The sequence below is a fragment of the Anser brachyrhynchus genome (assembly GCF_964034855.1).
Source record: "Anser brachyrhynchus genome assembly, chromosome: 24".
Taxonomy (NCBI): Eukaryota; Metazoa; Chordata; class Aves; order Anseriformes; family Anatidae; genus Anser; species Anser brachyrhynchus.
Window position 1 is genome coordinate 5,930,330 of NC_137717.1, and position 14,233 is coordinate 5,944,562.

The window sequence follows — 14,233 nt, forward strand, 5'->3', positions numbered from 1 at the left end:
TGAGTGTGTTTGAACTCTGGCTTCAGAGCATGTTGATTTTAATGCTTAAAAAAAAAAAGAGGGGAGACCCGAATGCCAAACAGGAGTGCCTGGTGCCCTGTCTCATTATACAGAAGCGAGCGCTCCGCTTAGAGACTTCAGCAAGAAAACCATTTTGTTGGCGTCCTTCGCAGCTTGAGTCCTGCTCTCAGTTACACTTCCAGAGCTTTTCAATTTTCTTTCCTCCCTCAGCTCTGTGCCCTGTCCGCTTTCCTGGAGAGGGGCAGCAGCCAGGAAAGGCGGTGGGATTTCCAACATTTAGAAACAGGTGAGGCTGAAGGAGGGGAAAACTTTGGCAGAGGTAGTGAGATGTGGTGCAGCCTTAGCTGGTCTTCCGTGCGTTCTGCCAGCAGGAGTGGCACTTTCCTTTTCACAAGGACTGTGCTAGTAATTCCCTGGCAAGAACAAACTTCTGAGGGCTTAGTTCTCATAGGCTTGCTGTGCTGGTGGGGGATAGTGTAAATGCTGGCGACAGGGAAAGGGGGAGTCAATGTGTTTTGATGGCAGCAGTCAGATCACGACTTCCAGTCGTGGTTTTCATTGACCATTTGGTTTCCGGCACTTCAGTACAGTCTTATTTGAGAGGGGAGTAGCTGGTGTGTCCCTGCTTTGTCCCTGTTCTTTGTGTCCCTGCTACGTAGGCTTTCATCCAAGAATGCCTCGGACTTGTCTGCGGAGTGTTGTTGCCCTGCAATGTAGAACACACGTTTTTCTTTCTGTTCCGATCTCAGAAGCAGGCAATTGAACTGAGCTCGCCCTCAGACCCCAGCCTGGCCCTGACCCTGACCTCTCCGGGCTCCAGAGGTTGGTTTCTGTCCCGCCATGGTGTGCTGGTAACGCCTCCGCAGGGCTGGCTTCTCCTGCCTCGGGTTCTCCTCCCTCTAGGAGCGATGATGGTTTGTCTGGTCATGGCTCACTCTGCCTTGCAGTGTAACTGCTATTTAAATGGGACAGGGAAAAGCTGTACTGGGAGGCGCACAAATAGCGCTTTGTTGTATCGGTGCCTGCCCACCGGGGCAGGGATTCCCTGTGGAGTCTTGCCCTACTGACACTACAGGATATGTGGGTCACTGTCCTAAATTTGTTACTGGTTTGTTTCAGCTGTGGATTAACAGCCTTCCCTTACATGTTGCTTCTTCCTTTGATCTCCTCCCTTCTCAAGGAGGAGATCAAACGTTTTCAGATGTTTTCCAGCACTGGAAAACAAAACTTGTGAGCTTTCTGGAGGCAGGATGTGGGATCCTGAAAGGAATAGCTCCCTTGTTGTCTCGGGTGCCTGCTGTGATCTTGTCTGGGAGCCGCTGTGTGCTTCCCTGCTTGCCCGGAGCGCCGAGAGGGTTTGCACAGGATAGGATCTACCTAGTGACAATTGCCTCGCTGACCCGTTCCCATATCAGGTTTGTAACACAGATGTAGCAGTTATATTTTTTTAATGAGAAGATAGCTTCCTATCTACCAAGGATCTGTTTAGTGTCATAATAACAGCACCAATGCTTTTGGCTGTTCGTTATCAGCATTTTCTGAGCCCTCTATTTGATGCACCCTTGCAGTTCCTGGGTGCTCTCCCTTCTCCTCAGGGAGATGCTCTGGGGTCCTCGCTCTCCCTGTTCTGTCTGTTTGCCATCCCCACGGTCCCCACCATCGGTAGCTTAAGCCCAGTCACTGTGTGGCTGCCCAGCGCTGGCGTTGGATCCCTCCTGTTTGGAGAGCTCCGCTTTGCTGCTCTCATCAGTTTGTAGGACTCCCGGGGAAATGATCTTTAAGGCCCGCTGAGAGTTTTTGTACCCGTGGAATCTCTTCCATGCCACAGTGGAGATACAAAGTTCTTCAGTTCTCTGCTTTTCTCCTGCCTGAACCCCTGAAGGGACAGCTGGAACAGTTCCTGGCACAACAGCGGGCACAAATCTCTCTCCTTACAGGTGACCACGTTAGTTCTGGGCACGTGAGAGCGCTGTCCTGCCTCCCGTAGTCAGAGTGAAGGCAGGGGCTGGCAGCAGAGGCTGAGCTGCTGCTGCCACAGCGCTGTGCGGAAGTACCGAGAGCATCTGAGGAGCCTCTGACAGCTGTGCAGGCGCGTTGCTGCGTCCCTTTCGCTTTTACTCTGTGGGTCACCGGGTGAAGGAGCTCCTATGGGAACACGGCAGCGTGCCCGTGCTGAGCCTGCGTAGGAGGGGAGGCGTGCTGAGAAAAAACAAATCCTTCCGATCCTTCTCTCCTGTCCTCTGAGAAAAGAGCTGCTGCTTCAGCGCTAGCAGTGGCGCCTCTCACTTGGCTCTCGCAGAAAATGCCCCGTCTGCTCAGAGGCATCGATGAACCTGGCCCCGCTGTAGCTTTGGGATGGTCGTCGGAGTTGCGTGGTAAACGTGACCTGCGACAGCTTGTCAGCAGCCTCTGCTGCTCTTTCTGCCGTGAAAAGATTGTGAAAGATTCCCATGAAATCTTGCACATGGTTTTTTTCCCCCACTTAAAGCCACACCTCAAGAAGTGTTTGTTCAGTGACCTGCGGCTCATCCAGTCTTAATCCGTCCTCACCTGTAGCTAGTACTTGCTTCGCTAGTTCCTTAGGGCACGGCAGAGTCGTGCTCACTCTTCACACGATACGCTTTGCTCTTTAACGTCCTTGTCTGTCTCTGACCTTTGCTGTATTTATCTAGTGGCCATAGCCTGGATTCTTATCAGATTAATTCAAGCTGGAATGGAATAATTCATAATTCATTTACATAATTCATCTTTTTTGTCATTAAACTGAGAGGTGGATTTTTTTGTTGCTGTTTTTTGTTTTTGAGTAAACCTAGAAGGAATACTGGCATCTCTGTGGAGATGCAGGTGGACGTATATCTGGAAATTTATTCTTTTTTCACAAGGACAGACGTGAAGTCTCTAAATGAAACCATAACCCTGCAAAGAGCTAGTGAAAAATAACTTCTTGGAGAGTTCTGGGCACTCCCCTCTTATCTCAAAATCGAATACTTCTAGAAGGAATGAGCTGTTGTAACATTCCTAGAACGCAGCCCTGGGCACCTTTCCTTACAAAGGCCGGGAAGCAGCCCGCTGGGCTGGCGTGGGCCCTCTTGGTAGGGGCTGCTTCAAAATACCTGCAGCAATAGGCAGGCGTTGTCGGGCTGAGGCTCAGCTCTCAGCACAGCTCTTGTATCTGAGGGATTCCAAAACAGATCACGCTCTGTTTTGGTAGAATTGTAGTTGTTAACCAAGTTGAGCAGGACCTACAAAGAAGCGTAACGGTCTTCGTGCTCCTCTGTCCCTCTGTGAGCGTCGCTTTTTTAATTTATTTTCTTTCCATTTGGAGTCTGCCTGGGCAGAACTCTCTCAGGGTGTTCACCCACATGCGGTGTTTGCAGTGCTGGGGGAGTGGCTGGGTGCGCCTGAGAACCGAGCTGAGCCTGGCTTCATCCATCAGCAGCAACCCCTCCCGGAGACCTGTCCCCAGCGCTGGGCGCGGGGAGGCTTTGCTGGTGCTGAAGGCAGAATTTGGGCTTGCACTTTGGCACTGAGGTAGAACCCGGAGCAGGGCTCCCGCCTCCACGCCGGCGTTTCCCGGTGAGCTGTGTGACCGCCCGGCAGGCGCAGGAAGGCGGCTGATGCCAGCCCCTGGGTGCTGGGATGCCAGCGCTTAGAGAAGTCGGTAGCCTAACGTCTTCTCCTGCGTTGGTGTGAGTGTTTTGGCTGAAAAGCATCCCCAAAACATCCACGTGTGCGCCGCTCCCCCTAGTCCTGAAGGGACTGATGTGACATCCTGTCTTATCTTCAGCCTTCACATGCTGAGAAAGTTTCCCAAGCTCTGGAATGACGCTCCGTTAGCCTGAGGTCTGCTCGGACTTTCTCACCACGTGCACAGACTGCAGAAGCTTGAGAAAATTCTCCTTGCTGCCTCCTTTTCCCTGGAAGACTTAACTCTTCCCAGCCCTTAGAAGATGATGGTAGGGCTCTGCTTCTCCCCTTGCCGTGTGGGTAGGGAACTTGGCAGTGAGCTTGCTTTTTGTCCCACAGAAAAGCAGGCTGTCGGACCTTGGACATCAGTTATCGTAACGCTGTTGTGGGGCTCCAGAAACTGACACCTGCCCGAATTCTGCCAGGTGCGTGCTCAGCGCAGCCTCTGCTCTCTTCCCTGGGTCCCGGAGGAACTCTGCTCAACGTCCAGCTCCACGCCATGCCTTGTCTTTGCTAGTCCGTCTCCCTGAAAGAGTCGTTCTGCTCGATATTAAATAAGGCACCGGCTCTCTTCCTCCTTTGTCCTCGACTGATGGCGTGCAGGTGGTGCTGTGCCGTGCAGCCCGTGCTGAATTGATGCCTTCAGCCGGGCCGCTTGGGTGCCACTGTAATAGGAGAGCGTGTTGGTTTTAAACGGAACGCATACAGACCTCTGCCTTCCTGTAAGCCAGTAAATTAATCTGCATGTGGAAACTGCTCTTGCCTGGAAGTGGCTGCAGCTAATGGAAGAAATGTCTCATGGGGAGGAGGGGGAGAACCCAGCCTTCTCGGTGCTCTCTGCGTTGAGGCACTTTTTTCCCCGAGCAGCCTTAAAACGGCTCGTCCTTTGTGGTGTGGCACTGGAGGGCTACCAGCAACCGAGAGGAATACCCCATAAGAGCAGCCCTAAATCCAGCGTGGGCTTGGCTCTGACCTTCTCACCTGCCTCGGCGAGCTGCCTGAGCACCTGCAAGGCGGCAGCAGCCGCAGCGGAGTCGGGATGTACAGGTCATCGCAGGGGATTTGGTCCCCGTCTTCGCCTCGCTTTTTGTGCTGAGCTCAGCAGCTGCTCCTGGCAGCCGTTTCTGAGCTTGCAGCATGGGGGTGAGGGAGCACTCGGCGCCTTTCTCAGCCTTCCTTCCGTGAAGCAAGTTGTCTTCAGGTGAATGGTTTCCAGTTTTCGGCTGAGGCGGATGTTTTCCCCTGGGTGGGGTGGGTGTGTAGCAAGCCTTGGGCAGCGCCGTAGGCACCTGAGGGAGGTGCGGTGACTCAGGACGAGCACAGGACCGGCGTCGGCGCCGGGTTCAGCCCTTCCGCGCCCAGCTCGGTGCCTGGCTATGTTGGAGCAGGTGGAAACGCTTCCCCACGTGAGTCACTCCGGCTTTGTGCAGGTGTCTGGGACTGGTCGCTGCTGTTCCATTCGCCTTACCGTGCGTTCCTGCCCTCTCCCTCGGCTTTCTGCTGGGTTGGCTGGGGCCGCACGGAGCGGCTGGCCGAGGGGGAGGCCTCCCGGAGGACTCGTTCCGCCTGTCGTCCTGGGCCTTGCACAACCGGGCCTTTGGGCTCGCTGCCGCTTTTGGTTTCCTCATGAAATGGCCCCATCGGCCCCGCCAAGGCGGGGTGGTTTACAGCAAGCCTCTTCCAGTAACACTCCGCGAGCCCCAGGATGACCTTGAAGTCACTGGGAACACTTGGCAAAGAAAAGCAGCAGAGCTGGTGGCTTGGGGGCTCCAGGCCTCTCCCGTTACACTCCTTTCCACAGCGGAATGTGAAACGTGTTTTATATGACAAAGGCCGAGGGTGTTGTGTTTGGGACTGCCTGACAGCTCTCCGTCTCCCCAGCAGCGCTGTGCTCCCAAAACGGCATCGTTTGGCCTCTGTAAATTAGAGGTGGTGAGGGGGGAATGGGGCTTATTGTCCGGCTTACCAAGGCTCCTTCTCCTGGTCCAGAACCGCACCAAAGCGAGTGCCCTGGGCTTTTCCCACCTGCCGGCAGAGCCTCAGCAGACTCGCCGCTGCTGCTGACAGCTCAGCCTTCCGGAGGCAGTGCCCAGCTCTGGCCGTGGCTCCTCGCTCACGCTCTGTGGTGAGGCTGTTCCCACGAGCTCGCTCTGACTCCAGCTGTGTTTATACAAACCCACGCCGCCGTCCGGTGCTTCCAGGGGAGGCCGTTCCTCGGGGGCCCACGCGTGGGGAGCGCAGCGCTCGTGAGCTGAGGCGGGGTGACGGAAGCCTAAATAACCTTCACGGAGTAAAGGTAAAGTGTGCGTATGGGGAAAGGAGCAGGACTACAGCTGGGAAACATCCCTTATCTGGTACAGTTACGTGTGTCACTCGGGCCTGGCTGCACGGCTGGCTACGCCCATCGCAGGCGCTGGCCCCTCTCTGCTCCGTGAGACCCTCGTTTGCTTCTTTCTTCGTGTCCTTTTTACGTCCTTGAGCTATAATAATATTTCGTTGTACCCATCTGCCGGGGAGGGCTTCTGTTCAATGCTGACGTGACTGTGGAAGAAATGAGCGGATCCTTACTGGAGGCCGGTATTGCTGGAACCTTTACGGCTCTTGGCAGACTCGGTTCGCTTTCCAAAATACTGCATCGTGGCCACGCTCAGCTGCATGCTGCTGTAGTTTATTTCCCTGAATCAAGGGATGTTAGAGAAAACACCTCTCTTTTTCAAGATGATCACGTATTTTTCAAACCATCTTCCTGAAATATACCTGAAAAAGACTTCCCTCTTGCTCCAGGAGCTGGTTTACGTGCCAGTGTTGTGGCTGTGCAGGGAATGGAAAGGCGAGTTGAACTGTCATCAGCTCTGGACGTTTGCTGGTCGATGCCCAAAAGCAGGCCGTGCCAGCTGCCGCCTTCTGAGCAATTTGTTTCCCCGTTGAATGCAGCCTCCTGGAAATGGGTGCCCCTCCCTCTGCCGGGATGAGAGAGCCGATGTCTCCTGCTCAGGCCTGGTGTCTTGCAGCAGGCGGCGTTCACGGCGGTGCCCCCGTGCTTCTCCTCCCCGCTGGTGCCGCGACCCTTCGGTTTCTGCTGGTGCCAGCTGCAGGGCGGTGGAGCAGCGGGCAGGGCAGGGCTGGTGCCCGGGCTGCGTGCGTGCTCTCTGTGCAGCTGGAGCAGGTCCTCCCCCCCTTGGTACTGCTGTCTAATCACGTAGATATAAATTGCCATCCTGTTGTGTTAATGTCTGTCTGCCTTGGGGTTCTCTGCCTGGTGAGCTTTCAGGAGGTGGCGGGCTGCAGTACTGATTTCAGAGTGATCTCTGCTTGGTGGCATTGCGAGATGCCTCAAAATCGAGAGCTCAGATCCCTTTCAGAGCTCTGCACAAGGTTTCTTCCAGCGCCACGTGTTCTCTTCCTGCGCGCACTGGTAGGTCTCTCCAGCTCCGTGCAGCTTTTGCTTCCGGGCTTCACAGAAACGCAGCCTGGGGGCTCGCTGATGCCCCGACCCCTGCCCCAACGTGGATGGGTGCAACTTGTTTTGAGATTGTGCAAAGGGGGTGCTTGCTAAAGAGCACTTTTCCCATCCCGGCCCTCCTCTAGGGAGGGCTGAGGAAAACTGGGTGTTTGGAAAAAGCGGTTTCGTGCCCTGGGGGCGGGAGGGCTGGCGTGGGATGCAGCCGTCCGTGGCTGCTCTCAGGCTGAAGGGCCCTGCGGAGCAGTCCCTGCCCTCTCTCAGAGGATCCCAGGTGTAACGGCGGTGGTTTAAGGTTTCTGGACTGTTCCTCTGGTGTTTCAGCAGGTGTTTCTTGGGTTTTCAGCTGTGCTTGGGTTTGCAGCGAGGAGAAGGGTGCGCTGTTAGTGCATTAGCGCCCGTTTCCTGGCAGGCCGTGGGGGAGCGGGGACAGCGCTCGCTTCCAGCTGGCCGCGTTAGAAACCATGTCATTGGCAAAGGGCCTCATCCTGCCAGCCTCTATAAAAAGGAGCAGCCTTAAATAACGGAGCGCGCCCTGACTCCGGAGGGATGGCAAGGGCGTCCTCCTTGCAGTTTGACCAGCAGTGCTCAGGTTGAGGTTGGCGTTTTGGGAACCCCACCTCTGCCGTGCGGCGCCCGCTGCAGCTGTGGGCTCCCACGGGTGCTTACGTCCAGGCCAGCCAGGGCAGAGGCTGCGTGCGTCGTCCTGCGTCAGAGCAGGCTCGGCTCTGCCACAGCTTTTCGGGCTCTCATGACGGCACGTGGCTCGGCGCCCTGGTGAGCGCAGGTGATGGTTTTCCCACGTGCAAGGCTTTGTTCTGCTTCGTTCCGCAGGAGAAGAAGAAGAAAAAGAAGCACAAGAGTAAGCAGTCCTCCGAGTCTGACTCGGACAGCTCTGACTCGGACAGCGACGGGGCTCAGCCAGCCAGCAAGAGGGCCAAGCACTCGGGGAAGACCAGCAAGGCTCAGAAGAAGAAGAAAAAGAAGCATAAGAAGAAGACCAAGGAGTGACCGGGCGGACAGGGCACCGGTATTGTGAATCCCTGGGATATACTGTTGGGAGCAAGCAGGACTGAATGGGTGTGCTTCTCACGCCAAGTCGAGGAGATTCCTTCTTCCAAAAGTAACACTGAGCCTGTGCTGCTGAAGCTGTTGATGTTGCTGTAAGCTTTCCTATCACCTTAGACGCGGGCTGCCATTTTCTCCCACCGAGGCCAGTGGCCGTACCTGCCCAAACAGGCTGATTGCACCCGTTCAGCAGCAGCTCTCCTGTCCTGTAGCCTCCTGCCCGGCCGGGTGAGCTGCTGCCGGGCTCCCTGCACAGCCTCAGGCGGCCGCCCCGAGCCCGTGTGACATCAGCCCCGATCCCGGTGCCTGCACAAGGTGGAGCCGCGCTGCCTGGCCGCGCTCCCAGCCCTGCTGCACGCACACGTGCTGCTGGCTCAGAGCAGCCGCGGGGACCCATCGCAGCCCCGACCGACGCCGTCGCTGCGGAGCAGCTCCGAAAGGGCCCCGCTGTCTCCGCACTTGCCCCTTTCCCAGCTCAAGGCGTCGGTAACCCTGCCTGGAGGGGGTTGATTCGTGATTTGGTTTTGCTACACAAACCCTCCCCCTGCCGCGTTCATTTTGTCTGTAAATATTGAGAGCGGGAGAGTAAGAAGCAAATTGGTGAGTGGAGATATTTTAAGTAAACATTAACTGTGGTGTATTTGCTGCCTTTGTGAAGGATGGAAAATAAATCTCTCAAATCTCCAGTTGTACTTTGTACTGTTTTTTTTTTTTCCTTTTGTACGCCCCACACTTCATCTTGAGCAGTGGATGAAAGGGCAGCCTCCAAGCTGAGTGCCGCCTGCATCAGAGGGGACGTGACTTGCGTTAAGAGGAGGTTAAGAGCCTGCGGAGCTTCCCTGGGGGTGGCTGTGAGGATGTGATCCCCCCCCAAGAAGCCCGGTGGGGCTCACGGTGCCTTTTGGTAATGACCTGGAGGAGTGACCGCGGTATCGGTCTCGTAACTGGAGCTGGGGGCCAGGGGAAGGCGGCCCGGAGGGCTGGGGCAGTCCTGCCATGCTCTGCAGCCGCTCGCTCCACCTTGGTGACCTCAGAGGGAGCCTGGAGGGCGCAACTCATCCCTTCCTGGGGGCGGGTGTTTGAAATTTGGAAGGGGGTGGCTGAATCACTGGCCTCGGGCTCTGAGGGAAGTGAGAGTGGGCGCTGGGAGCGTGCCATCGCGCCACGCAGCAGCTAACGCAGCGGGAGGGCTCAGAGCTCACTGCGGGCAGCCGCCCCACGCCCCTGCGCTTTGCTGCAACCGGGCCACGTCCAGCGCTGCTCGCCCCAATCCCGACCTGGCAGGGCAGGACTGGGCCGGGTGCGGGGGTTTGGCCCCTGAGCCCCCCCCAGCCCAGCCTGCCTTCGGGCTGCTCCCGTCCCGCACCAGGACCCGGCGTGCTCTTGACCTTGACTCCCTGGCTGCCCCGCGGTCAGGCACGTCACATCAGCTGATGCTTTGGCAGACGGTGCCCGGCCGGGTCGGTGCTGGAAAGATCACTTCTGCTGGCATGGCGCGTGCTCGTATCCTGAATGATTTATAGCAGAGCTGCCCCCGCGGCTAACTCATGTTCCCCCCGAAAAAGCCGGGCTGCGTGGCCATCTGTCACTGCTGCCACGGTGGCAGCGGGTGGCAGAGACCCCGGGTGTGTCGCGCGGCGGGGGCTGCGGTTCTTATCCCACAGCGGGCTCGTTTTGGTCCTGTCTGTTGGGCAGTGGCTGGGGCAGGGCTTTTCCCCCATGAGGGTGGTTGAACTGTGGGTGAGGTGTTCGCGAGACCGATGGGTGCCCTGGGAGAAGGCAGCACACACTGCACGGGGGGTGAAGGGGATGATGATATGGGTTTGCATGCCAAAAAGCCTTTTTTTTTCCCACATACACCGGTCACAGTGCTGTAACAACATCGCTTTTATTTTTCCGCGTGGGTTCTTCCATTAAAAAAAAAAAAAAATAATCCAGGAAACGCAACACCCCAACCCCGACCAGCCCCGCGAGACCGCAGCAGTGGGGCGACGCGGCCCCGAGGGGTTCGGAGGGCTCCGGCACCGCGGCGAGCCGTGCGCCGCGCGGGGGGACAGAGGCAATTCGGTGATGGATCCGGCACCGGGTGACGGGCAGGGAGCTGGGCTCAGCGCCTATGTAGCCTTCTCGTAGGTGCGGGTGGAGACGACGCTGCCCATGGTGAGAGTCTGGGGGCGAAGACGGAGCGGGGAGGTGAGCACTGGGGGCTGCACCACGTGCAGCGGGGGGGCTTGTGCAGCCCCGGATCAAAAATCCTTTTTATTTCCTTACCAGAATCAACTTCCCGTCCTTCAGCTCCCGCACTAGCGATGTCTCCTTCCCCTCCCACTTCTGCACGTGGACCAGTTTGCCTCCATCCAGCGTGACCACGGACTGCGGAGAGAGAGCGAAACCGCCGTGACCCTCGTGCCCGTGCTCCCAGCTGCCTCGTCCCTGCACCCAGGGCAGTGCTGGGGTGCCTCCGGGCGCTGCTCTTCCTCCTGCGGGGCCCAGGGACCGGCTGCGGGTGCCTCCTGATAGCCCTGGGTCCTGCCCTAGTGGCTTTGACAGCACGGGCCGCATCCTGCCCTGGCCTCCAGCTGGGTCATGGCCCCGGCTGCCCCCGGCGAAGCAGAGGGCACCAACAGCCCCAGCGCGGGCACCGAGCGGTGACCCTGCCCTCCCTGCCCCGCGGCTGGCGCAGGGAGCCCTGCCCAGGGCCGCATCCTGCTCTGCAGCTGGGGCGCCAGGACCTGTTCCCAGGCACTCCCGCGCCGGTTCCGGTGCCGGAGGCGATCAAAGGGGCGGTGCAGGGACCCGCGCGGCTGTGGGTGCTTTGGACCGGAGCCCTGCCTCCCCCCGGACTGGCAAGGGCTTCTGGGGGGGGCTGAGCTGGCGAACAAGCCCCTGCTCATCCGGGCTGCTGTTTGCACAGCCGCTGCTGTTGACTCAGCCCCAAGAGCCCGGCCGGTGCCAAGGTTAGCGTGACAGCGGGCTCGGCTGCGCCGCGGGGCAGCTCGGCACGGGCGGTGGCAGCGGCTGCCTGGTCCCATCCCGCCCTGTCCCCCTTTGCCGCGGTGCTGCCCCGGTGCTCGGTGGCACCGCGGGGCTTCCTCCGCCTCCCGGTGGCATTTCTCAGCTCCAGCCCAGGGGACTGCGTGTCCCCAGCTGCCCCAGCCCCTGCAGCCTCTCGTCCCCTTGCGAACCCTCCCGGGCACCCAGCGCTGCCGCCCTCCTGGAGCACAGGCACCCAGGGATTGAGCTTGGCTTATCCCATGGCTCGTGTCCCCGTGCTGCACGGGGCCCCCTGCACCTCGCCGTCCCCGTGGCTCGGGACCCTGCAGCCCGTGGCTTGGGTTCTTCCATGGGTTGGGGCCCCAAATGGCTTGGGTCTCCCCATGGTTAGAGTCACCCATGGTTTGGGTGACCCCACAGTTTGGGTGTCCCCATGGTTTGGATCTCCCCACGCTTTGGGTGACCCCGCGGTTTGGTTCTCTCCACATTTTGGGTGCCCCCACTGCACAGACGTTCCAGCAGCTCGGGTGCCCCAAAGCCCGGGTGCCCCACAGCCCCGCACCCCACACCTCTTGGGTCCCCCCCGCTTTGGTTGCTCCTGGCCTCGGGGCACCCCACGGCACATCGGCTCCCCGCTCAGCTGCCCGGGGGCTGCCAGCCCGGGCCCCCCCGCTATTGTTTGCCCTCTGGCCGCCAGCCGAGGGGCGTCTGAAGGGCACGTCCCTGGCTGCTACACCCGGCCCTGCCACACACCAGCAGCCAAAGTGCTTTTAGCATAGTTTCCACCAGCCCGAGCGGAGCGGCCGTGCGCTCGCTGCGGAGCCGTCACGAGCCGGAGCGGGCGGGTCGGTTACAAACCGTCGAAGCCGAGCGTGGAAACAGCTCCCAGGGGCCAGACCTGGGCTCTGCTGCTGCCCTGGTCCCCCCCGCAGGAGGGGCGGCCCTGGGGTGGGGTGAGCGGAGCAGCAAGGCGGAGGACAGGGGCGTGCAGCCAGGTGTCTGCCCGGCACTACCGCCTTGCTCGCGCTCGCCCCGTTTCATCCCATCCTCCCCCCTGCACCCAGCCCTCGCGCCTTCCTCCCCGCGGCCCCCGGCTCAGGAAGGCGTTTTGCGTCCAACGAGCCCTGCGGGGGGGCCCCCGAATCTCTTTTGCAACACCGCCACCCATCTCAGCGGCTCCGGGCGCCGGTTGCGGCATCGCCTTCCGCAAAATCCTGGCTGCAAGCGGGGGCGAGGGTGGGGGGGGGGTGGCTGAGCGCCGGGCCCTGGGGGCTGCGGTTCCAAGGGGGAAAAAAAGGAGGGAGGGAAGGAGACCCCCAGTGTGCCGGGCTGGAGGCAGCGCGCAGCCCTCACCTTGACGTGCCTGTCGTCGGCCGTGGTCTCGTCGAACTCCTCGCCCAGCTTGAAGCTGATCTCCGTGTTCTTGAAGGTGCTCTGGGTCTTCACCGTCACCTTGTCGCCCGCCACCTCGATGATGGTGGTGGGTTTGGTCAGCCCGGCCATCTGCCTGGTGGCGAAGCCCACGCCTTTTGGGGTGTGGGGGGGGGACACAACGATGCAAAAAGATGGGGGGGCGGTGAGGCGGCGGGGCAGGATGCGGCCGTGCCTGCCCGCATCGCCCCAGAGCCTCCCTGGGCTGCTTGCTCCTGGGAGGGGGGCACGGGGCTGCTGCCCACCGCGTCCCCAGGGGGACCTGCTGGGGGGGGGGGGGGGGGACAGCAGGGGGGTTCCTGGGGGTGCTGCCATCGCTCGGGGCCTCATCCTGCACCAGGAGCTGGTAACGCTGGTGCTCAGCAGGGCGGGGGTGCAGCCGCTGTGTCCCCCCCCCCCCGGACCGCTCCGGGGCTGCGGGCTCATCCTGCCCGGGGCTGGGGGCACCCCCTGCGCCCCCCCGGGGACACCCCCTCCTCCGCCCCCCTGCTGGGGGCTGCCTTGGGGGGGGCTTCACCCGCTGCCACCCCTCCTCCCCCGCACGGCACCGGGCTGGGCTCGCCCATTTATATTTTGATTTCTTTTTTATTTTATTTTTTTTTTATTTCCCCCCATTACAGCCCCGCAGAAGGCAGCGAGCCCCTCGGCCGCACCCCGCTGGGGAGGCTCGTGAAAGCGAGCAAAAAAAAAATCGATAATAAATAAATAAATAAAAAAGGTGGGGGAAAAAAAAGGAAAAAAGGGGGAAAAAAAGGGAAAAAAAAAGGGAGGGAAAGGGGGAAAAAAGGGGGGAAAAAGGGGAAAAAAGGGGGAAAAAAGGGGGGAAAAAGGGGGAAAAAGGGGGAAAAAGGGGGAAAAAGGGGGAAAAAGGGGGAAAAAGGGGGAAAAAGGTGGGGAAAATGGTGGGGAAAAAGGTGGGGAAAAAGGGGAAAAAGGGGGGGAAAAGGGGAAAAAGGGGGAGAAAAAGGGGGGAAAAAGGGGGGAAAAGGGGGGGAAAAAGGGAGGGGAAAAAGGAAAGAAGGGAAAAAAAAAAAGCGATTTGCGGGCCGCCGAGCCGCGCAGCCCCCCACTCACCCAGCGCCTTCATGTACTCATCGAAGTTGGCCGTGTCCACCAGCTTCCAGGTGCCCACGAAAGCCTCCACCATGGCGAGGTCGCGCGTGTCCCCGTGTCCCCGTGCTGTCCCCGCGGCCGCGCGTCCCCGGCCCCGTCCGCGCCGCCGCGCCCGCAGCTGCCGCCCGGCGCCGCAGGCTCCTTAAATACCGGCCCCATCACATGATGGGGAAGAGGCCACGGGCTCCAGAAATACCCCGGCGGGGACGGGCACCGCTGCCAGCCGCCACCCCCGGCACCCCCCCGGGCACGGCGCCCCCCCCCCTGCACGCTGCGGTCGCGAACGCGCGTGGGGCTCCGGGGTGGTGGGGGGGGGGGGGCGCCGGGCGTGGCCCCGAGTGGGGAAACTGAGGCACGGGGAGTGGGGTCGGGTGTCCGTGGGGACACCGTGACCCCGTCCCTGCTCTGTGCCCGCGTTGGGGGGTGGGGGGGTGGGATGCGGGTGATGGGGGGGGCTCT

General features: G+C 59.9%; 2 protein-coding genes across 6 annotated transcripts in view; one reads left to right on the forward strand and one right to left on the reverse strand.

Annotated features, from left to right (window-relative positions):
• The window catches only part of ZCCHC17 (zinc finger CCHC-type containing 17), a 37,346-nt gene extending 28,423 nt beyond the window's left edge, over nt 1–8,923 (forward strand). For 2 of the 5 annotated variants that reach the window (XM_080566563.1, XM_080566562.1), the window contains exon 8: nt 8,003–8,923. In XM_080566563.1, coding sequence (XP_080422689.1) covers nt 8,003–8,179 — 177 coding nt within the window. In that variant the 3' untranslated portion in view covers nt 8,180–8,923. Of the gene's footprint in view, nt 1–1,958; nt 2,797–4,047; nt 5,115–5,909; nt 6,005–8,002 lie in introns of those variants that run through there. The other 3 variants (XR_013941727.1, XM_080566564.1, XM_080566565.1) reach the window with 3 other exon arrangements.
• A 1,185-nt stretch (nt 8,924–10,108) lies between these two features.
• On the reverse strand, nt 10,109–13,911 carry FABP3 (fatty acid binding protein 3). Its single transcript, XM_080566572.1, has 4 exons — nt 13,736–13,911; nt 12,584–12,756; nt 10,508–10,609; nt 10,109–10,404 (listed from the first exon to the last, which is right to left on the reverse strand). The coding sequence occupies exons 1-4, from the start codon at nt 13,806–13,808 to the stop codon at nt 10,351–10,353; spliced, it is 402 nt and encodes a 133-aa protein (XP_080422698.1). The 5' UTR covers nt 13,809–13,911; the 3' UTR covers nt 10,109–10,350.
• Nucleotides 13,912–14,233: the final 322 nt, after the last annotated feature.